Source organism: Acanthochromis polyacanthus, chromosome 12 (genome assembly GCF_021347895.1).
Source record: "Acanthochromis polyacanthus isolate Apoly-LR-REF ecotype Palm Island chromosome 12, KAUST_Apoly_ChrSc, whole genome shotgun sequence".
Taxonomy (NCBI): domain Eukaryota; kingdom Metazoa; phylum Chordata; class Actinopteri; family Pomacentridae; genus Acanthochromis; species Acanthochromis polyacanthus.
The window spans coordinates 17,558,769-17,582,360 of NC_067124.1; the positions used below are offsets into that span (position 1 = coordinate 17,558,769).

At 43.4% G+C, this 23,592-nt stretch overlaps 1 protein-coding gene across 1 annotated transcript; it reads right to left on the minus strand.

Annotated features, from left to right (window-relative positions):
- Positions 1 to 5,109: 5,109 nt before the first annotated feature.
- On the minus strand, positions 5,110 to 19,298 carry LOC127536524 (uncharacterized). The gene is made up of 10 exons (XM_051957170.1): positions 19,125 to 19,298; positions 14,470 to 14,532; positions 13,903 to 14,038; positions 13,156 to 13,212; positions 11,773 to 11,899; positions 11,562 to 11,678; positions 10,738 to 10,852; positions 9,049 to 9,195; positions 7,224 to 7,335; positions 5,110 to 6,842 (listed from the first exon to the last, which is right to left on the minus strand). Exons 2-10 carry the CDS (start codon positions 14,509 to 14,511, stop codon positions 5,248 to 5,250), a joined length of 2,448 nt encoding a protein of 815 aa, XP_051813130.1. The 5' UTR covers positions 14,512 to 14,532; positions 19,125 to 19,298; the 3' UTR covers positions 5,110 to 5,247.
- Positions 19,299 to 23,592: the final 4,294 nt, after the last annotated feature.

A 23,592-nucleotide genomic window follows, 5' to 3' on the forward strand; every position in this document is an offset into this window, starting at 1 on the left:
GGATGTTCGAGTGACCAAGTCCATGTGTGGCGCTGACTGCTGGACTGACCACCGACTGATCATCTCAAAGATGAAGATCAGAGTTCTCCCGAAGCGGCGACCCCAGGGAAAACCAGCACCCAAGCGACTACATGTGTCGAAGCTGAAGAAGCCTTCAGTCAGTGCTGAGTTGACCAACACCATGGAGGAGCGCGCACAGCACATCCAGGTCTCAGATGACGTGGAAGACAGCTGGACCTCCTTTCGTGACACCGTGTATGCAGCAGCCTATGAAACCCTCGGCCCCACCCAGCGCAAGCATCAAGATTGGTTTGATGAGAATGACGACGAGATCACCAAGCTGCTGGAAGAGAAGAACAGACTACACAGGGCCTACGTCAGAGACAAGTCGTCATCGAAGAAGGCTGCGTTCAGCAACGCCCGCAACACGGTCCAGAAGAAGCTGCATGATATGCAAGACACGTGGTTGAGCCAGAAAGCAGAAGAAATTCAACGCTACGCTGACGCCAAAGACATGAAGCGCTTCTACGAGTCTGTTAAGATAGTGTACGGCCCCCAACCTGCAAGCTCAGCTCCGTTGCTTAGCGCTGATGGAACAACGCTCATCACTGAGAAATCGCGCATCTTGGAGAGATGGGCAGAGCACTTTGATGCCGTCCTCAACAGACCATCCCACATCAACGAAGAAGCGATCAACCGACTACCCCAGGTCGACATCAACCACGACATGGACACACCACCCACCCTGTCTGAAGTAGAAAGGGCCATCCATCAGCTGTCCAGCGGCAAAGCTCCAGGAGCTGATGCGATCCCAGCAGAAGTCTACAAACATGCTGGGCCACAGCTGCGAGAGAAGATGACGCAGCTCTTCCAGGCCATGTGGACGCAAGGAGCAGTCCCTCAAAACTTCAAAGATGCTACCGTGGTTCACCTCTACAAGCGGAAAGGCAACAGACAGGCGTGTGACAACCACAGAGGAATATCACTTCTCTGCATAGCTGGAAAAGTCTTGGCGAGGATCCTTTTAAACCGCCTCATCGAACACATGGAGAGTGGCCTGCTGCCAGAAAGCCAGTGTGGCTTCCAAAAGGAGCGTGGAACCATCGACATGGTGTTCGCTGCACGCCAGCTGCAAGAGAAGTGCCAGGAGCAGAATGTGGACCTGTACACCACCTTCGTGGACCTGACGAAAGCATTCGATACTGTCAGCCGCAACGGCCTCTGGAGCATCATGAGTAAGTTTGGATGCCCCGACAGATTTATCACGATGGTTCGGCAGTTCCACGACGGCATGCAGGCACAAGTCCTCGACAACGGAGAATCATCCACTCCCTTCCCAGTGACAAATGGAGTGAAACAAGGCTGCGTACTGGCTCCGACACTCTTCAGCATGATGTTTTCTGCCATGCTGACGGACGCCTTCCAGGACTCCGACCCAGGCATCAACATCAGATACAGAATGGACGGCAAGCTGTTCAACTTGCGACGCCTCCAGGCTAAGACCAAGGTCCGCTTTGACAAGCTTCGAGAATTCCTGTCCGCTGATGACTGTGCCCTCAACGCCAGCAGCCCTGAAGACATGCAGCGCTCCATGGACCTTTTCTCCACTGCCTGCACCAACTGTGGGCTGACGATCAGCACCAAGAAAACTGAAGTGATGTACCAACCCGCTCCAGGGAAACAGTACCAAGAACCCACAGTGACCGTGAGTGGACAGAAACTGGCAGCTGTAGACAAGTTCACGTACCTCGGCAGCACGCTGTCTCGTAGCGTGAACATCGACGACGAGACCGACGCCAGGATTGCCAAGGCCAGTATGGCTTTTGGCCGGCTGCGTTCATCAGTGTGGGAGCGCAAAGGTGTGAGTCTCGCAACGAAGCTGCAAGTCTACATGGCCATCGTCCTCACCACCCTACTGTATGCCAGCGAGTCCTGGACTGTCTACCAGAGGCACGCAAAGAAACTCAACCATTTCCATCTCAACTGCCTTCGAAAACTGCTGAAAGTGAAATGGCAGGACAAAGTGCCGGACACAGAGATTCTCGAACGAACAGGAATGTCCAGCGTCTTCACCATGCTCCGGAAGTCTCAACTTCGCTGGGCTGGCCACGTCAGCAGGATGTCAGATGATCGACTACCCAAGCGCCTTCTTTATGGAGAACTACAGACTGGAGTGCGCTCGCAGGGCGGTCAGAAGAAACGTTTCAAGGACACACTCAAAGCATCCATGAAAGACTTCGGAGTGGACCACAACTCATGGGAGACACTCTCACAGAATCGGACAGCCTGGCGTGGATCAATTCACACAGGAGCGGCAGCGTACGAGCAACAGCGTACACAGACTGCCAAGACCAAGCGAGAAGCACCCAAGGCCCGTTGCACCAACCCTCCAGCTCAGGCCTCAGCTCCGCAGTCCTGCCCTCACTGTCCAAGAACCTTCCGGGCTCGGATTGGCCTCATCAGCCACCTTCGAACCCACCCTGCCCCCTAGTAAATTTGTACATAATTATAGTGAAGATGGTCATCTCTTATCAAAGAGGACGAACGACAGGTGTCTTGGTGGCCTCCCTCATCAGTCTTCTATTTGCGAGGAAACCAGCTCTTCACAGATTTAAACAAGTGCCATACTTCTTCCATTTCTTAATGATGGATTTAACTGAATTCTGTGGGATGTTCAGTGAGTTAGAAATCGTTTGTAGCTACCTCCTGACGAATACTTTTCAATGATCTTTTCTCTCAGTTGCTTTGAATGTTCTTTTGTTTTCATGTTGCAATTGGCAGGAATACATATGAATGAGAAACTGGACCTTCCAGATAAAGGTGTTTATGTACTACAATCACTTGCTATGCCGCTTGCATCAACTAGCTTGACCTCTGTTAGATTAGGTCAGTCACTTTAAAGGGGGTGAATTGTTATCCAATCACTTACTTTATGTTATCCAATCACTTACTTGATGTCTTATTTTTTAACCCCTTAAACTTCAGTGTACCGCCGGCGGTACACCTACTAGTTTGCATAGGAATTTCAAGAATGTCTGAAGGCTGCAAACGCGATTACACAAACACTATACGCCGATGGAAAGCTTAGATTCTCATGAATCCGCCGGTATAAACCACTTTCAGATGTAATTAACACAGCGGGTGAGAAAAACACATTTGTCCGACAAAAACGAATATCCATCCATCCGTTCTCTATACACGGCTTCAACACACACAGCACGACTCACATTTCCGGGTTCATTATTACACACAAAAAAAAAAATTCCAATATTCCAAATTACATTGACCATGATTTCATGTATAAAGACAAGAAAAGGGTTAAACATCCAAGCAGAGTGAATCCTTTTTGTAGGCATTGTAACAGATGTTAAAGAAGTCATGAGTGTGTTCAGATGACTAGAAGTGGAGCTAACGTCTGGTTGTCCCATAGTTCTGTGTTCATACACATCTATCGGGACTCTGTTTGTTCCTCTTAGAACCTCCGCAATGTTCCATGTGGTTGAGAAACTTTAATTTATTCCGGTCCAGAATTAGATCTTTTGTGGGTTAGAGACCAGATTGTGTTCCACCAAGTTGTAAAAATGGATCAAATTACAGACTGGTCAGCTCTTGACAGTAGATAATTAGAAAAGACACCAGTTTAGTTGTGTAACATACACACGTATTTACAGGTTCTGAGTCCTGTAAGTAAATATTTCATAAACTGGCTCCACGTGGCAGAAAAACCTGTGTTATTTATCTCTATTATAAAGATCCTGTTGTAGAGGCTCTAAAGCAGTGGTTGGCAATTGGCGGCCCGCGAGCCAAAACTGGCCCGTCAGGAATAATGTCTGGCCCGCCAGATGATTTTGAAAATTTGATTTATTTTTGCAATGTTTGAAATTATTAAAAATGAAGAATCGATCACACCCATATACCGTGTTTCCGCCCGCTGGCTCCAGGAGCTAGTGCTAGTTCAGAGCTTAGTTGTTTCTTTCTAAAAAACAGTTTGCGTTTCCACTGGCACGGAGCCAAGCCAGTCCGTCACCGCAACACGAAACTCGCGTGGTCGGCTGCTGCCGGGTATTTCCGTGTTCGTGCTACTGGTCGGACACGGTTGTACCAGCCAGATTTCACTGAGCAACAGTGTGTGCAAAACGTGTGTGTCTCGGGAGTCATTTTTAATACATCTGTGATCAGAAATGAGACGTGTGTCCCAAGCAGCAGCGATCAGCTGTAGAAGCTCCGCCCCCCGCCCCACTTCTGAATAAAAACAGTCCAATCAAAAAATCAGCTAATATTCAGGTCAGAATTATTTCTGTTTAAATCACAGGACACTGAAAGGTTTGTTTCCACCTTGGTAAGCTGAACTTCATTGATGAAGAAGCACATTGCGCTCACCTGATGTCCAGTCCGACTGGAGGAACATGGCAGCGTCGGTGGTATCCTCGACCGCAGGAAGAGCAGATTATTGAAGTGCTGTCTGATCCACAAGCAGCGCAGGACAGAATCTCCAGAAACACTGGAGATTCTGGAGATGACAGAGGTTCTGTGAAATCTACCGTGTCGCCATCGGACTCGATCTGGAACCAACAGAACAACAACATCAGGTTTCTGCTGGTTAACACGTTTCATCCCTTGACAGCACACAAACATCTGGAAACAAGAACAGCAGGTCAGCGGTACTAAAGAGCAGTTTAATGAGTAGAGGGCTGTTCTCATACATCTGAGAAAAGCACATGCAACCTGTTTCTAAGAGTTACAATTTTAGATTAGAAAGTATTTGATTCATCAGTCATAAATTTCAGAATCCATATTTTATGCTTAAAAAAGGTAAATCAGGCAGTCAGAGTAAAAATCTGATTATTTGATATTAAATGATCATGAAGAAGCAGCAGGATGACGCCTCCATGTCTGTATCAACAGGTTTAAGGACCTGAAGTATGCTTGGATTGAATGTCCTGATTCACAGCTGACGTCTTACCTCAGAGTCTTCGTTCAGCTCCTGCACATAAAGCTCATCTTCTTCCAAACCTCTGACCAGACGAAAGATGGGCAGGGGACATCCGGGTTGGGGCAGTGACACAGGAAGTCTGACCAGAGGAATCGTGGGCTGCCATTGGCCTAGACTCCTGACCAGCTGTTCAATCACATTGCTGCTTTCTTCACTTTCTTCATCGCATGTTTCATGCGAGGGCAGTTCAGCGTCTCTGTCGGATGTTTCAGATGCAGCTAGTTTCACTGCAGGTTCCTCCCTGACTTGAACCGTCACCACCGGACTCTGCTGCGGTGAGATGTGGTGTCGGTCGCTCTGGGGTCCCATTGCAGGTTCTGGAAGAGTCTTCTGATTGTGCAACCCTTTATTTGGATCGTATTTACCATCAGGCCGGTTTTCTTCTGAACTGTAAGTGCAGTGCAGAGCCCACTGCTGCTGAGCATCATGGGAAACTGAGGCACAACAGTGGGGAGGTTGAGCAGGACAGGAGGGGCTTGCTGCTTCACGACCACAACCGGTTGAGCAGATTTTAAGACAGTGCTAGAGATGGTTGGAGGCAGCGTGATGACAGAGTTTACGCTCGGTTCACACTGAACCATAGAGGCTCTGGTGGTGTTGAGCCAGTAGGTAGGAGCCGGGCAGGTGGGAGGTGGATGGCTGATAACTAGATAAGTTTGAGGTGGACAATTGGAAGAAGGTGGACGGGTGATAGCTAGATAGGTGGGAGGAGGAAGGGTGGGAGGAATAAGGGTGGGAGGCGGAAGGGTGGAGGATGGAGAGGTGGGAGGCGGAAGGGTGGGAGGCGGAAGGGTGGGAGGCGGAAGGGTGGGAGATGGAATGGTGGGAGATGGAATGGTGGGAGGTGGAAGGGTGGGAGGCGTAAGGGTGGGAGATGGAATGGTGGGAGATGGAATGGTGGGAGGCGGAAGGGTGGGAGGCGGAAGGGTGGAGGATGGAAGGGTGGGAGGCGGAAGGGTGGGAGGCGTAAGGGTGGGAGATGGAATGGTGGGAGGTGGAAGGGTGGGAGGTGGAAGGGTGGGAGGTAGAGAGGTGGGAGATGGAAGGGTGGGAGATGGAAGGGTGGGAGGTAGAGAGGTGGGAGATGGAAGGGTGGGAGGTGGAAGGGTGGGAGGTAGAGAGGTGGGAGATGGAAGGGTGGGAGGTGGAAGGGTGGGAGGTAGAGAGGTGGGAGATGGAAGGGTGGGAGATGGAAGGGTGGGAGGTAGAGAGGTGGGAGATGGAAGGGTGGGAGAAGAGACGGAGGATGAGAATTTTATGAGATCTGATGACGAAGGAGGAAGATTTTTGACCTGAGGCGATACAGCGCTGCTGATGGTCACCATCTGGAGGATGGAGCTGGACATAGAACAGGTGGGGGTGATGGAGGAGGAGGTGGAGCCAGAAGAAGAGGAGGTGGAGGAGCAGGTGGGCAAAGAAGAAAAAGAGACCTTCTTCTTCCTCACTATCTTCATGTTTGGCTTCCACCTGAAGTGGAGCTGACAAGACTCAAAGGAGGAAGGCGGAGGAAAATCGGAGGAGGACCTGAAGGACAAAGGAACTCCAACAGGTGAGTCTGTATCACTGCAGGTAGCAGTCAGGGGGCGGGGCCTGCAGGTGGGACCATAAAAGGATGAGGATGGATTTGATGAGAGGGCAGAAAGTGACAAATTAGACTCCTGAAACGTGGCATCTGGAACAGGGGATTTGATGTGATCGGTGGTCAGTGGTTGGGGGCCGGGGATGGGAGCACTCCCAGCAGGTGTGGAGCAGGCAGCGGGAGGAGCAGGAGGAGCAGGAGGAGGAGCTTCTATATTCTCACTGGAGGTTTGTGGCACATTAAAGGGAACCCATGAAACACTGAGCTCACCTGGAAACCCAAAACAACCAGAGTTTGTCATCATTACATCTTGATGTTCAGCCAATCGGAAAAACACAAATACATGATGTCATGAGGTGAATCTTACTTAAAAAGACATCTAAACTTTTTCAACCCGCTGAAGCAGCAGGTTCTGGGCATGGTTCTACTTTTGTCTCCTACCAAGAAAATTGTCCATTTTCATTTTGAAGAAACTGAACACTCTGGAAGAGCCTGAATTCATGGAAGAAATGTTTCACGTGTCATCTGATTTCTCTCTTTCCTGCACTTTACATGAATATTTAGTACAAAAACTTCTATGAAACCGTCCGTATTAAAGTTTAGATGCTGACAGTATGCATAAGTCTTTCCACCATTGATATCTGAGCTCACCAAAGTGTGAAATCGTTTCCAGACTCCTCCTGTTAGCGATGACCCTCAGGTGAGCCATGGTTGGAGGAGGACACGAGTCGTGAACCAGAAGATCCTTCAGCTGGGACTTCATCTGAGGAGAACAAAGAAAAGAAAAGTTCCTGATCTTTGTCCACAGAACAACAAGATTCTGGTGCATTTAGAAGCTGAGTAAGCTCTGCCTACTGCTACTGAGCATCAAATATTTCAGATCACGTGACAAGAGACCCACATTTGTATTTGTCTCATTTATCAGAGGCTGTAAAATTTAAAAAAAATGAAACTGTGATATTTCTGCAACATTTCTTCATTCTACATCTGTGAAGGTAAGCTGACTCGGAGCATTTTGAGAGTACCAATTTTATAGGGATGGTCAGAGGGTGGGCCAGATGGTAGGGAGGGGCTGTATGTAAACACAAGGGTAAATAGTGGTTAATTTGCATATGGTTGGTTATCTGTAACAAAGGGGTAAGACAAAAAGTACAAAGAGTAATTCAATGAAAGCATCTGGAAGGCAGTTGCAAATGGCAAAGGTGTGACAAGAGAAGGTAAGAGAGAGGGGGTCTGACAGACAGTAACAAATAAAGACAAAAGAATTGTGGATAACTGGGAAATGGAATGAGGGGGGTGACACGTGACACTAGCAGCAAAAGGTGTGCTACTTTCTTCATCAGCAGTAACCAGATTCTGTAAAAGAATAAAGATTCTAACTCATCAGAGGAACTGAAAAATACAGAAACAAATTAACCCTTTAAGCTTCAGTCAATTCCAGCCGTTTTCAGTACAAAAAAATCGCTAATATTCTATTTTTAAATAAAAAAAATTACGACTAATACGGGGAATATTGGACGCGCATTGCGAGGTGCATTTCCTTGAAAACGACCGATTCGTGGATTTTATACCGACTTCAGGACATGTTTTGGACAAAATAGTTTACTGGCTTGTGTTGTCTGGATGTAAAAGGTTGGATTATGGCCGTTTTTTGTGGAATCTTTTTTTTCTGTGTGTAATAATAAACCCGGAAATGTGAGTCGCGCTGTGTGCGTTGAAGCCGTGTATAGAGAACGGATGGATGAATATTCGTTTTTGTCGGACAAATGTGTTTTTCTCACCCGCTGTGGTAATCACATCTGAAAGTGGTTTATACCGGCGGCTTCATGAGAATCTAAGCTTTCCATCGGCGTATAGTGTTTGTATAATCGGGTTTGCAGCCGTCGGACATTCTTGAAATTCCTATGCAAATTAGTAAGTGTACCGCCGGCGGGACACTGAAGCGCAACTGAAGCGCAAAGGGTTAAAATAGATGGACACAAAATGGACAACACAACAAAAATGAGGCAGAAAAAAAACGCACACGACACAAAACTGTCTCCGGGTTTGTAGAAGCTGTAAAAATGCAATAGTTAAATATCTTTAGTGTCTCCAGTGCTGGTGAAACCTGTAGACACTTGGAAACATGTTGGACATGTTGATTCCAGGTTTTTTTTTTTTTAAACCTTTTTCTAAAACAAATAATCAAAGAAATTCAACTTCTGGTTTCCATCATTCTGAGTCCTACTGACAGAAGACATTCCAGAGTTCTCTCTCCTTCATGTTGTTCTGCTTCTACAGAGTTGCAGGACGTTAGATTGAAAATGAACCTCAGTAACAAAAAACACCCAAAATTTAGGTATTTTATTCCAACTAAAGGGTCACATGATATCAGTAAACAGACCATCAGCCACCTGCTCCCTAAATGTTGCTGTCAACCATCACTGGAGCTGCTGCTGTGTGTTCCGGGTGTGTTCTGTGCAGGTGAGGGTCTGACCTGTGTTGTGTAGGTGAGCAGCGTCGACAGGTCGCTGGTGTTTCGGGCTTTTTCTGCAGTTTCAGTCAAGGACATGTGAGTCTGCTGCAGCTGCTTCAGCTTCTCCATCCTCTGGTTGATCCGTTCACACTCCAGCTCATGAACCTTCTGCTCAAACACAGTCACACAGAACACACTGTTAAAATAAAAATGATCAGTTTAAACCCTCTGAGCCCCAAAACCTACCAGAGAGTTGGAACGGCTGCTTACTGGTGCTGTTTTTTTCACAAATATCACCAGAACAACACTGCTGTGACAGATTTTTTCCAACAGTCCATAAACTAATCATGTGACTCATTAATTTTGCGAGGAAAAACAACTTGATCTATGCTTAAAATCTGTGTTGAGAAGGGAAGCACTAAAAATAAATAAAAGTGTCTCCTTTTAAATCATAGAACTGGAACAAATGAGAGCAAGTCTCACTTAGAGCTGAATATCTCATCAAAAAACTTCCAGAATTCAGATGGCTCAGTGGACTGGATCTCTTTGGGTTTTATTCATAAGATTAACACCGACAATGTGTTTGTTCCTACTAGAGTCTAAACCAGGTGAGAAATGTAAGAGTCTGTTCTGATAGTAAAGGTAGTGTCTACAGATACGGACCCGTACCCGTAGCCTGTGGCCCACGGATACGGCACTTTCCCTTACTATAAATATTAATGAGACGTACATGAATATTAATGAGCCGGCTGGTGAACGCGCTTTGTGATTGGCTGGTAATCCGACATACATAAATATTAATGAGCCGGCTTGGTAATCCGCGTGATGAAGGCGCTTCCGTGATTCGAGGTGAATCTGCGTGCCGAGCCTGTCATGTCAGTCATCTGCTGTTCTCTTTTCTATCATGCATAATGTCTTATAAATATCATTATCTGACTTTTTCACGGACAGCGATTTGGGGGTTGAAATCAGCACTACTATTAAAAATAGCAAAACTTTTTATTCACGTGACCCTGTTCTAATAAAGCACAAACAGCAAACAAAACAAATGGCGGAACTAACAGCCAGCAAACTACAAGTATTTTTTTACCTTCAAAAGTAGCGACAGACTATTACATAATAACAACCTAAACAAAACCCTGACGTATTTTCTGCGTCTGTCAACACAGACGCTGTCACAGTCACTTTAATGTTAGCTGACTCTGTTGAATGGCTAATTTACATCACCACAAACAAATCTCACAATATCACAGTAAATCGAGTTTGTGGTTTTTTTTAATTCATGCCGAATTAAAGAGCTGCTCCTCACCATTCACGAGTGTTTGTTTCATATTCGACATCCTTAATTTTATCTTGTAAATTAGCGTTCGAAATTAAATGGGAACATTTGCAATGGAGTTCGTCAGCCGCTTCCACCACTGAACGCGGTAAACTAATTAATAGGAACTGGACTTCAAACAATTTAGACACGGCGTCTAAAAGCGTAAAAACTGTAATGTCTAAAGTGTGAGAGGAGACCGTGTATTTTTGGTTAAATTATACAATGTTCGCCGTCAAAGTCATTCATATAAACTGCCTGTAATGTGCAGCAAATAGTAGTTAACCGGCGCCAGCTCTTCAGTGACCTTAACGGGTCCGTACCTCTAGTACAGATGCTACAGGTACGGGTCCGTACCTGTAGCATCAACCGATAGTAAAAGCTGATGTCACCTCGATCTCCTTCACCATCTTCTCCACCCTCCTCCTCAGCAGCTCAGCCAAACTGAGGTAGATCTTCTGCAGCTGAGCCTTCAGGTGAGAGTTAGACTTATCGATCAGCGTGAGCCTGAAAAACAACACAAAGTTTAATATCCAGACTGAACACGAGCTGTTTCAAGTTTACTTTATGTCTCCTGAATAGAAAATTGCTGATGTTTCTTCTTGGAATGAAATGACAAATTAACCCCTTTTTAAAAGCTTTCTAATCCTCAGGGACACCGTTTGACTGAAACATTACTGTTTATAATGTTTATAATTAAATTAACTCATCAAGCTGAAACTTTTCTGCTGCTTGACACAAAAAGAAAACATCGCTGGGTTCTTTTATTTGCAGCACAAAACGTCACAGGAGGTTTTTATTCTAACGTTAAACTGTAAAACGTCTCAACTTTCTCCAGGATTCACAGCTGAACAGTATTATTACATCTGTAATACTATTTTAATAGTTTGTGCAATGTCAGTATCATGTGAAATAATTCATTCTCATGTATAATGTGCAGTATTACTTCAGATTCACTGACTGTATGACCTCAGAATTCTATATTCTGAGCTTATTTTAACTCATTTAGCTTTAACTTTAATAAATGCATCATATTGACATCTTATTGCTTCTCTGTTATTCTTATGTTCATGTTATTGTCAGTATTATAATAATAATAATAATAATAATAATAATAATAAACCTTCTATCTAATCTTATAGATGTGTTGTTCACTATCTGCTTGTTGTTTACGTCTGACAGGAACCGGGTCAGAAGAACCTCCTCAAGCCTCTACCTGTTCGTCATGTCCTGAAGACTCCGCCTCACTTTTTCTCTCTGCGCTCTGATTGGCTGAACACAGGCCTCCAGCTGCCTCTTCAGAGTGGCCTGTGCTTCGCTGGCAAACTGGAACCTGACAGAACCGAACAGAACCAGAACAGAACTGTCTCACTGCGGCGTCACACAGCTTTAATGTGGAAGGTTCTGATGAATGCACCTGAGCGTACCTGTGGTTCTTGTGTGCCATCAGCTGACAGTCTCTGCAGGTGAGCAGGCTGCAGGTGAAGCAGAAGATCTGGAGCGGCTCAGACGGGTGGAGTCTGCAGAACTTAGTGGGAGAACTCCAGATGTTTCCTGGAGAACCAAACTGATGTTAACATCCTGCAGCAACATGAAGCTACCAGAGCACAGAGTTCTACAGACGACCCAAGAACGTGAGAGCCTAAATACCTGAGAACTACAGAGCCCAAAAAACAGAGAACCTAAAAACCTAAGAACCTAAGAACCTAAAAACCTGTGAACCCGAGAAGTCAAAAACCTTGAGAACCTAAAATCCTAAGAATCCAAGAGGCAGAGACCCTTAAAACATGAGAACCAGAGAAGTCAAAAACCCAAGAACCTAAACACCCGAGAACCTAAGAACCTAAAAGCCTGAGAACCCAAGAAGTCAAATTCTTGAGAACCTAAAAACCTTAGAACCCGAGAACTTAAAAACCCAAGAACCTACAAACTCGAGAGTCCAAGAACCTAAAAACCCGAGAACCCAAGAAGTCAAAAACCTTGAGAACCTAAAATCCTGAGAACCCAAGAACCTGGGACCCTTAAAACCTGAGAACCCAAGAACCTAAAAACCCAAGAACCTAAAAAAAATGGAGAACCCAATAAGTCAAAAACCTAAGAACCTGAGAACCTAAAAACCAAAGAACCTAAAAACATGGGAATCAAAGAACCTAAAAACATGGGAATCAAAGAACCTAAAAACCTGACAACCAAAGAACCTAAAAATTTGAGAACCCGAGAAGCCAAAAACCTGAGAACCTAAAAGCCTGAGAACCCAAGGACCAAAGAACCTAAAAATTTTAGATCTTGAGAACATAAAAATCTGAGAACCAGAGAACCTAAAACCTTGAGAACCTGAATACCTGAGAACCTAAGAAGCTGCTCTGACTGACCCCTTAGAATAGCATGCAATATATAGATAGATAATAGAATAGAACCGAATAGAATAGATCCAAATAGAACAGAATAGAATAGAATAGAATCCCTTGTCAGTGAATCGGCATCCTGTCTGTTCACTCACACATTTAGTAAACAGCATATTTTACAGTGCAGTAATAACAGAGTAAATTTAAAGGTAGAGTTAAAGTGAAGTGTGTCTGAGTGTATCCTCTGGAAACACTGACAGAGGATCAGCTACATGGTGGGTCAGGGTCACTATCTACAGAGATGTGGCGCCCAGCTTCAGCATAAAACAGGAGCTGAAAATGAAGGAGGGGAAATGTAGATGTTGGTAGACTCTGTGACTGTGAGTGAACTACTGGTGTCACTGGGTCGGTTAGTGTCGTCAGAGTTCTGTTCTGGTTCTGTTTATGAGGATGTGAAGGTTCTACCTGAAGGGAGCTGAAGGTGTCTGGGTTCTGTCCAGCTCAGGTCACCGTGTGTCTGGTCTGTTCACATGTTCAGGAAAACAACGTTATTAGATTTTCATACAACTCAGCTGTCAACATTTAAAGACACAGAAGAAGTATTTTATCTAGTAGTATTCTATGTGTTCAGTTTTGTGTTTTTGTGGTTCAGAAAACATCACTAGCTGACTTCTGCTTTATCAAAAGTTTGTTAATGTGCTCAGAGATTAATTATATTCTTTATATTTCAGCTCACATGCAGAGATTATTGATCTTTAATATAACAGATTCTGAACCAATGACATGATGAGAAATAACAGAAAAATCAGCTTTTTATCTTTAACAGTTCTTCAGATCTTGTTGTTCAAACTGCTTCAAATTTCAATGTGAGAAAAAAAATTGATGAAAATATCTCAGCATATATTTGAGATATAAAAGGTGAGACTTGACAAATATCTTTAAAGACATTATCTTTTTCAGAGATGGTTGAGAAGCACTGTGTGGCTTTAAGCCATTACTAATGTTGATTAGCTCAGAGCTGATGTTTGAATTAATTTCTGTTTTTTTTTATATTGGCTGAGCTTCTTCCAGTGCTGGCCTGCGTTTCTGTTTCCAGAACATGAGCATAAATGAATGAAATCCAGATTAACTGAACTCCAGTTAAACAGTGATTGTGAGTGCTTGCATGAGCTGCTGAAGGAACCTAACCAACCAACCAGCAGCTGTTCTGACCTCGTGGCAGCCGGTTGATCAGCCGGTGTGATCGAGTCACTGTGACTCTGCGATGAGCCGACACACAGTCATTGCACATGGCTTCATTACAGTCCAAACACCAACATGTGGCTGAGCAGGAGTCACAGTTGCTGCACTGAGGAGGCAGAAGAACAGGAGATACAAGCTCAGCTGAGATTCACAGCAGCATCGACTCGAAAGATCATCAGTATTAATCCCACAGTGGGGAAAACCAAGTCAAAGAACACACGTAAGAACATCAGCAAATTAAAAAAGAGAAGAAATGCAGACAAACAGCTGTGAACTAAAGTTTACATCCACTTATAAAGTCCATGTTCATCATCAGTCTTTAGTTTCCAACGGCTCCTGGAACCATTGAAACATCAATCTTGCTTCTTTCACAGATTTTTAAAGGTCTGGAAGCAGGACTTTATATTCAGTATTAAAGGATGAACAGTGATGACTCTGCTAACAGAGGCTTCAATACTTCACTAATGCAACAAAGACAGAACAATCACATGATACCAGGAGGTTCTGTGCAGGTTTCTGGACCAGTGTTTGTGGTACCTGATGAATCAGACTCTCTCCTGCTTCTTCTGTCGCCTCCATATTGAGCAGTGAAGCAGTGTCCTGAGAAAACAGAACATAGATGTAAGGGGTGAAAGTAAGCCGGAACGGTCCGGAACTGCGTACAGGCAAAAGATCTGGTGGTGGAACGCAGTTCAGGGAAAAGATCTGGTGGCAGTACGCCGCTCTTCCACCGGTATCTATGAGTACGCCGCCCGGCTGCCTGCTATCGACCGTTCACTCAGCAGTACGTGAGTGCGCATGCGTGTCTACTTCCGTAACCAGCGATTGTTAAGACCATAGACATATATACATAGACGCCTCATAGGCTGTCGAGAGGCGTGCTACAGTGCCGCCATCTTGAAACGGGGCCAGCAGAGGTAGCGGTGCATAGTCATCTACGGAGGCAAGAGGTACTGCTGAATCTCAAAGTGGAATTATTCGCTGAATTTTGAACCGATTGCCAAACTGTTTGATTTTTTAGAAACATCACACATGTAGCTACTGTACAAGCTGCTCGGATATTTTTACAATGCTGGTTTTGCCACTCAACACTTAAGCTACACACTATCTCCCTCTGACTCCAGCATAGTTATTTAAACAGCAGACGAGCTTCGCGAAACATGCCGGACTTCTGTTCAGCCTATGGATGCTCTAATGAGCGCTGTAAGGAAACAAGAGCTCGTGGAATTACTTTTCACAGGTAAGATGTATGCAAGGAATAATATATTGTTAGCAGGTTGTCATATATAGAGTGAAATAAATGCCGAGAAGACGGATAGAACCCCATCAGCTCCGTGTCTGGCTTCTACCCATGATCTAACCAGCTCTCTGCATCATCCTGTGTATTACAGCTGCTTACCGGTGAAATAACTAATCTGAGACAATTTTTTGTTTAAAATTCGATGTTATGAATCTAGCGTTCCTAGCAACAGCCTGTTACAAAGAAAAAAAACAGACTTACTGCAGTAATTGGTGGGTTAGAATACAGCATCTGATAGATCTAATAATAGTCCTGATTTATGATGGAATTATTTTTGTTGTAGACAATTCTTTATCTCTGGCTACTTTTCTCACATGTTTAAGCTTTCCCAAAGAATGTGATTTATACACGTGATATAATAGTAATAGTAGTAGTAATAATAACAGTAATAATAATAATAACGATTAAAAAATAATAGTAATAATAGCAGTAATAATAGCAATAATAATAATAATTGATATAATAGTAATAGTAATAATAAAAAGACGACATGGTCATCAATATCCCCCGCCACATGTGATGTCTATGAGTCTATATCCAAAATAGTGATAAAGGGCCATAACTCCGTTAAATATTATCACACAGATCTCATTTTCGAACTTGATCAAGGTGTCCATGGTATGAAGCTACACACTAAATTTCGTAATCCTAGCTGTAATAGTTTCCAGGGTTCTCGCCAGGATTTTTTTCAGCGTAACGGCAGGTCCTCCTGCACGCGCGCACGCGCAATAGACGGGAACGCGCGCGCAATACACGGGAACGGGTCAATCGACAGGAAAGTACGGCTGAGGTGGGGAGACATAAATTAACCTAGATAGGCACCCAGTTGATAAAAACAAACGCACATGGCGTTATCTGTCAAAATAACAGCGCAGCGGCCCTAATCACAGTGTTAACCCTTCCTGTTCGGCCCCCGACCGTGGTCAGGAAGCCCGGGGGTTAACCCCCTTCACTTCCTCAGCAGCCATAGAGGCAAAGACACAGGAGCCCAGCCGTATCGAAGAACACTGCAGCCTTTATTGTCTATAAACAGTGGCTGAACCGTACAGTGCCGCCAAACCAGCAACTATACACCTTCTCTTCTCCTCCAACTGCACCGACTGCCCGTCCGTCTCACTTGCTCTCCCCCTCCCTCCCACACACACACGCTGCTCTCTCTCCCTCTCTCATGACGGAGCAACACACTCTCATAACAACAGCGTAATCTTTGAAATGCGCTGGCGTAGCGGCCCTAATCACAGCGTAATCTTTTAAATTGAGCGTAACGGGCCGTTATGACAGCGTAACGGTTACGCTGAAATGCGCTGGCGAGAACCCTGGTTTCCGAGAAAATCTGTCCCCTTCATCTCTGACGGACGGACGGAGGCCAAACCTATATCCCCCTTTTCCACTTCGTGGAGGCGGGGGATAATAATAATAACAGTAATAGTAGTAGTAGTAATAATAGCAGTGATAATAGTAAGAGTAATTATAATAGCAGTAATAATAATAATAATAATAGAAGTAATAGTAATAATAATAATACCAGTAACTGTAATATAAAAAATAAGAAACAATAATCATACAATATTATAGGAATATAATGATCATTATATGAATAGCAATAACAGTAATACAGTAGTAGTACAATAATACAAAAATCATAATTGTACTCCAATGCAATGTAAAGCTGTAAATGTAAAGTTAATAAAAACCTGAGCACATCTGAACGTTTTGTTTGTTTTTTTTGTTTGTTTTTTCTATTTATATCTGTCTGTCTATCTATCTATCTATCTATCTATCTATCTAGTGTGTCTGGCGTTTGTTACAAGCAAACTCCGTTATAATTGCTTGAGAACTGAGCGATTTATGACAACTTTAATTGTATAAGCACATCATTTCTCCATGGAAGTAATGCATTGTAGGAGCGAGTGGCCCCGATCCAAGATGGCGGCGCTGCAGGCACGCCGTTCGAGTGGGCAGCCGCAGTCAATGAGGCGTCTACGTATAGATGGATTTCACATGACGTATGCATACTTAATTAGGCAGCTGCGGGCGCAGACCCGGTGCAAAACAAAGCTTGTTTAGCTAGCCAACTCGGGATATTTATACACATTATATACACATATTACGCTAAATATGCCTTCTTGTTGTGCTGTCGGCTGTCAGAATCGAAGTAAAGACAACCCTCATTTAAAGTTTTATTCAATACCTGGAGGGCTCATCCATTTCAACAAAATTGAAGGCAGTTGTGGCTACGTGCGATCAACCGGGATAACTGGTCGGAGGCACAAATAAAGAATGCACGGCTTTGCAGTGCACATTTCATTTCAGGTAAACGGTCATTCAGTTTTGATTTATATTTGTAAAATCCTTTATATCATTATCGTGCATTTGAGCGATAATAGGATGTTTTGTCATTAGCGCAATGAATAAGTTTGTTGACGTAGCCTTGTTATTTTGTTTTACGGGACTTTAATGATTACAATAAATACAATTTTAACAGGTCGTGCATCTGACGATTCAGACAGTCCTGATTTCGTGCCTTCGGTATTTCCTCACAGGCGTGACAGTGCCAACAGCACCAAAGCTAAGAACAAAATTGACAGGTAATTTGTACATTCACACCACGTTTCTGATACTGGATGGTATGCGAGTTCTTGTACGTGACCGCAAAGCATGAAATTAACAGCATCAAGGGATTTCTATGCCTGTAAATTCTCTTTCGTGTAAACGCTTGGCGAGTTGATTAAATATAAATAGATGTCCGGCCACTGAATATGAGGCCATTGCCTCATATCCCGTAACCACTCTTGTTGCGGCAATGAGTACGGGTCCGGTAGTTGTGTACCTGCACTAAGTGTCAACTTGCTTAAGTTACAGGTACGATTGGCAGGTGACAGCTCGTCAAGGTACGATTTCTTCGGCTGTGCCATTGTTGTATATATGAAACACGCGGATGAACTTTTCACTTTCTGCACCGGGTCTGCACACGCATACCTTGTGTTAGTAAACACTGCAAGTCGTCTAAATATGTCTATGGTTATGACCAGTAGCAGCCAATAGCAAATAGGTGCGCTTGATTTATTGCACTGGGACATTTTCCACAACTAGTCAATAGACGTCAATAAGCGCCGCTTGCGCCGGGACGGGGCGAGCAATAAATTACACCTGAAATTCCACACGTTCTTGTAATTGGATGAAAAACGTTCCGCAGGATTTACAACGGTTAGCACTGACGGACATTTAATAAAAACGGAGAGAAGCACGAAAAATGGTCAAGATTTTTTTTTTTGTCAAAGTAAAAATGCAGAGGAAAATTATCTCTTTGTTTTGACTTTGCTATTTTAAAATGGATGAAGTTAAAGAGAGAGATGAGGGTTTTGGTAATAGTTCCGGGAAGAATTTAAAACTACTTTCACCCCTGGATGTAACTGTGTGAAACATCAACTGTAATAACTAAAAAATGACCTCAGATACACAGACTTAGACTTTAACAAGCATCACTGCCCTCTACATAGTGTTAGATCCGGGAACAGAACAGTAAAATCTTAATTTCTTTCGATCAACACATCAGAAATAGTGTCTTCCTGGATGTTTTTTTTCGTCTCTTCCTCCAGATCGGATTTCAAATAGAGCAGTTAGTTCTGGTTCTTTTCCGATGTGAAGAAAGGTCGTGAAATCTCCATTTTAGCGTTTTCACAAAAACAAACATCACATGTCACTCATTTGATAGCGTGTTTCAGACACCATGAAGATTTTAACCAAAGGTTCTTTCACCATTTCTCATCATGTAATGTGTGAAAGTATCGAAGCTCAGGGATGGTTTGTGTAACTTTCTGAAGCTAACCTCAGCTAGCTAACGGAGCTAACTTACAGCACGAAGAACACATGTTTCAAGCGGACCTTTTACCTTTAAACACGCTCTTCTGTGTGTGAACCGTCTCGCTGTCCAATCGAGCCACACACGTGGTGGTTCCGACAGTTTAAACTACTTTAATCCGCCCTGCTGTTGCTCTGAAGCTGGACTCAGCCTCCGTTATCTCCGGTATCCCGTCATCCTCTGCGGCGTCTATGCTCACTGTTGGCACTTTTCCACCAGAAAGAACCAAATGAGAGCTCGGCGCTGGTTGCTTAGTTTATCTAGTGCAGGGGTCCCCAAACTTTTTCCTGTGAGGGCCACATAACTTTTCCCTTCTCTGGGGGGGGGGGGTAACAGAAAAAGTGTGACATTGTTCTCCAGAAAGCCACACATAACCAAATATTAATAACCCTTTCCAGGATCTTCACAGAAAAATAAGTCAGGAAATATATATTAACACTATTAATTACACAAATAACACTATTTATGAAATAAATAATAACCAAATTACCCTCTCTGGGTTCTTCACAGAAAAAAAAGTCAGGAAATATATAGTAACACTATTTATGAAATAAATGATAACCAAATTACCCTCTCTGGGTTCTTCACAGAAAAAAAGTCAGGAAATATATAATAACACTATTTGTGAAACAAGGAATAACCAAATTACCCTGTCTGGGTTCTTCACAGAAAAAAAGTCAGGAAATATATAATAACACTATTTATGAAATAAATAATAACCAAATTACCCTCTCTAGGTTCTTCACAGAAAAAAGTCCGTGGAACATTAATTTTCTGTTGTGCCGTGCACAATCTTAACAAGTAAAAGTTCAGCTTAGTTGTCAGAGCAGAATCTCTGACTTAAATGACTCATATGAGCAGTGTCTCAAAGGTCTTGTATTCCTTCCTTTTAATCCCAGGCTTTCCGCGACATTCTTTCTGCAGCCAATGGCGATTTTAGGGGGTGGCCGGGGCCACCCCTGAAATCTCATTGACCACCCCTGCGGCCACCCCAGATTTGATAGGTAGTTGGTCACATGGGTGTAACGGACGCGGGTACGCATGGGACATGTCCCTCGCACTTTTTTCAGCCGTTACAACAGCTAAACCCGTTATTAGCATCCAGTAACGTGTTTCCCGAGCCGTCTTTGAATGCACTATGAGCGCAAGCTAACGCAGGTGTTCCACAGGAGACGTGCTGCTGTGCTGAGCAGTGCTGAACGTGCGTCTGGAGTAATGTTTAGCAAACCAGCCAGAGCTAGCAAGAAGCAAAAAACTTTACAGTTTTTTCCAAACAAGCCGTGTAAGTTGTGTGACCTTGTTGGATGCAAACAATGTTAGACTTGTTAGCTAAATGATGACTAGGTAAAACGTGGCAATATATCAATATGTTAAGCTAGTTAACAATAATTCAAATGTGGTTGCCTCTGTTACATTACTGCTAATTAGTTTATTCTTGGAATAAACCCAGTCCTCTTTCATTTCTGGGCAGAAGATGTGCTCACAATTGCTCTCCATGTATTTAAGTCTTTTGGTCCCAAAAGAGGAGAGTCGGGGAGGAAAAAAAAGAATAGGCTATCTATGGTATAAATTTACAACTATTTTTACTGCTTCTCTTTCAAATTCTATCTCAGAATTTTGATTTTCAGATTTTTTTTATGATTATTTCCATAACAAAGAGCAGAGTCAGGCAGGAGATGGACCAGAGGCAGCGGCCAGCAGTAATGTTGACCATACAGGGTCTGCAGAGGTGAAAAAAATATATATAAGTGGCTGAGAAAAAAATATGTATCTATGGGTTAAAGTGAATTTGAGGTTAAATTCTACTGCAATTTTTACTCTTCCTAATGCTATTTCAGAATTTTTCTTACCACATTTTTTATGTTTATTGCCATAACAGAAAGAGCAGAGTCAGGGAGGAGATGGATCAGAGGCCAGCAGCAGGGACAAGGATGTAGGGTCTTTACAGGTAAGGAGAGATTATAACCTCCTGAAAATAAGATATCTATTGCAGGGAGAAACCAGGCAGTACTGATCATTTCATGTTCAGTGTTTGGCACCTTTAGCTACTCGTCCAGTAGATGTTCAAGGGACATTGTTGTCAACTCAACTAGAGTTTGGCCACTAAAACTTTAGATTTTATAGTTTAAAGTTTTATACTTTATAGTTTAAAGAACTAGCCTAGTTGGTCCCCTGGTATTGTACTGTGGCTGTTAGGGATTATGTGGTTCTTTAGCCACTAAGGACGGTGCAATTAAATGTAAGAGAATGATAAATCGCTCTGAAAAATTTGTCCCCCTCACTTCTGAGATGGTGGTTATGCCCATGGTTGGTCAAGTTCGTCAACACGAGAAACAAGAGAAATTCTGTCAATCAATGATAGAAACGTGACACGTGTAGCTACTATACAAGGTGCTCGGATATTTTTTTACAATGCTGGTTTTGCCACTCAACACTTAGATGCCGGACTTCTGTTCAGCCTATGGATGCTCTAATGAGCGCTGTAAGGAAACAAGAGCTCGTGGGATTACTTTTCACATGTAAGATGTATGTAAGAAATAATATATTGTTAGCAGGTTGTCATAGCTAGAGTGAAATAAACGACGAGAAGACGGATAGAACCCCTCAGCTCCGTGTCTGGCTTCTACTACCCATGATCTAACCAGCTCTCTACATCATACTGTGTATTACACAGCTGCTTACCGGTGAAATAACTAATCTGAGACAATTTTTTGTTTAAAATTCGATGTTATGAATCTAGCGTTCCAAGCAACTTACTGCAGTAATTGGTACAAGATGGCGCTTCAGTTAGTAAAGCAACAATACAGGTGACACAGTTGATGAGCTGATGACTGATAATGTTATTCTACAGGATGAGTTGAGAGCAGTTGAATTTTGCTAATCTAATCTAATTTGTGAAGAGATGAGGACTTTAATCCAAGGAAATGGCTCTTAGAAAATTTGTACCCTATCCTGAACATATTTTACTGATTTAGAGTAGTTAAAATAACCAGATATAATTGAGGACTGTAATAATGGGAAATGGAATTTAAAAATAAACCAGAATATACACCTTTATTCAACACTTATGAGACAGGAAATCATGGGAGAAAGAGGGGATGTCACATGCAGCAAAGTACTGGGATTTGAACTGTGGTCGGCTGCGTACATGGCTCCAACGATGTTCTCAGCGATCTCTGGAGCCTAAGTCCTACGTTGTCTTCCCGTCTCTAGGGCAATAGATGCGGTGAAGAATCTTCAGAACTCCGGCCAAGTTCCCTTTGCAGCTCTTGCAGCTCCGGCGAACGTCTCCCGTTCAGTGCTTGTAACATTGCTCTTTTAGACTCTCTCTCCCACACACATCTCTAGCTAGGTACTCCCCTAACACCGTCTAACTTATGCAATCAACTTGTTATCACACACATCAGTAATACAGAAGTCATGGTTTTACAGCAAATACACAGTGCCCACATTCTGTTGTTAACACACACACATTTCAACAGCCCCTCCTGGGTTTTCCCCAACTTCCCTTTTTCTGAGGAGGTTGCTCTGTCACAGTGGCTGCTGTGTCATGGTGACTGCTGCTTTCTGCACTTCTGCTTTCTTAAGACCTGCACACACACAGAGCTTAAACAGAGATTACTTTACACAGAAACACTCTTTTAAATCATTCTTCTTAGTTTAAACATAATAAATCATCTAAATCATCAAATCAACACTCTAAAAATATATATATTTCAGCAAGCATAATCATGTGGTTAACTTATAATGTTCCTTCATTTGATCTTTCTATTCATCTGCTTGAAACAATTGTTACCTCAAGGCCTGAATGCTTTACTAAGACCTCAACTTCTGCATCACACTTGACAAGGTGTGACACAGCTTGACAGTGCACGTTATGAGGGGCATGTTCAGATCATCTTTTCAGAGTTTGACAGACGTTTTACTGACTTTGCATCCATCGAGCCTGTAGCCAGCTATATGTGTAATCCATTTGGGGCAAGTATTGATGCTGGTGACATTGCCGCCAAAGTCAAATCACTTTTCGACTTGGAAAGCTCTGCTCTTGAGGATAAGATTCTGACATTGCAAAATGACATTGAGATCAAAGCCAGGTCAACACCCACTCAATGTGGAGAGCATGTTTTGTTCTGGAAACTACTGGTGGTGGAGAAATATCCCAACCTCAGAAGATGTACCTTGAACCTGACAGCTCTTTTTGGATCAACTTATTTGTGTGAGTGTGCTTTCTCGCACATGAAAATCATCAAGTCCAAGTACAGATCAGCAATGACTGATGACCACCTTGCAGCCTGTCTACGCCTTGCAACCAGCTCCTACACTCCTGACTACGAGAAGCTAGCTTCCTCCTCCCTGTGCCAGGTCTCCCTCTAAGGTAGGAAGGGATTTCCGTTTTTCAAACTCAGAGATCTACCTGTTTTGTGTCTCGTTTATTTTTCTGTTTAGTTCATATTAAGGTCAGTTATGGCTATTGCTCACCATGCAGATTGGCATGTGT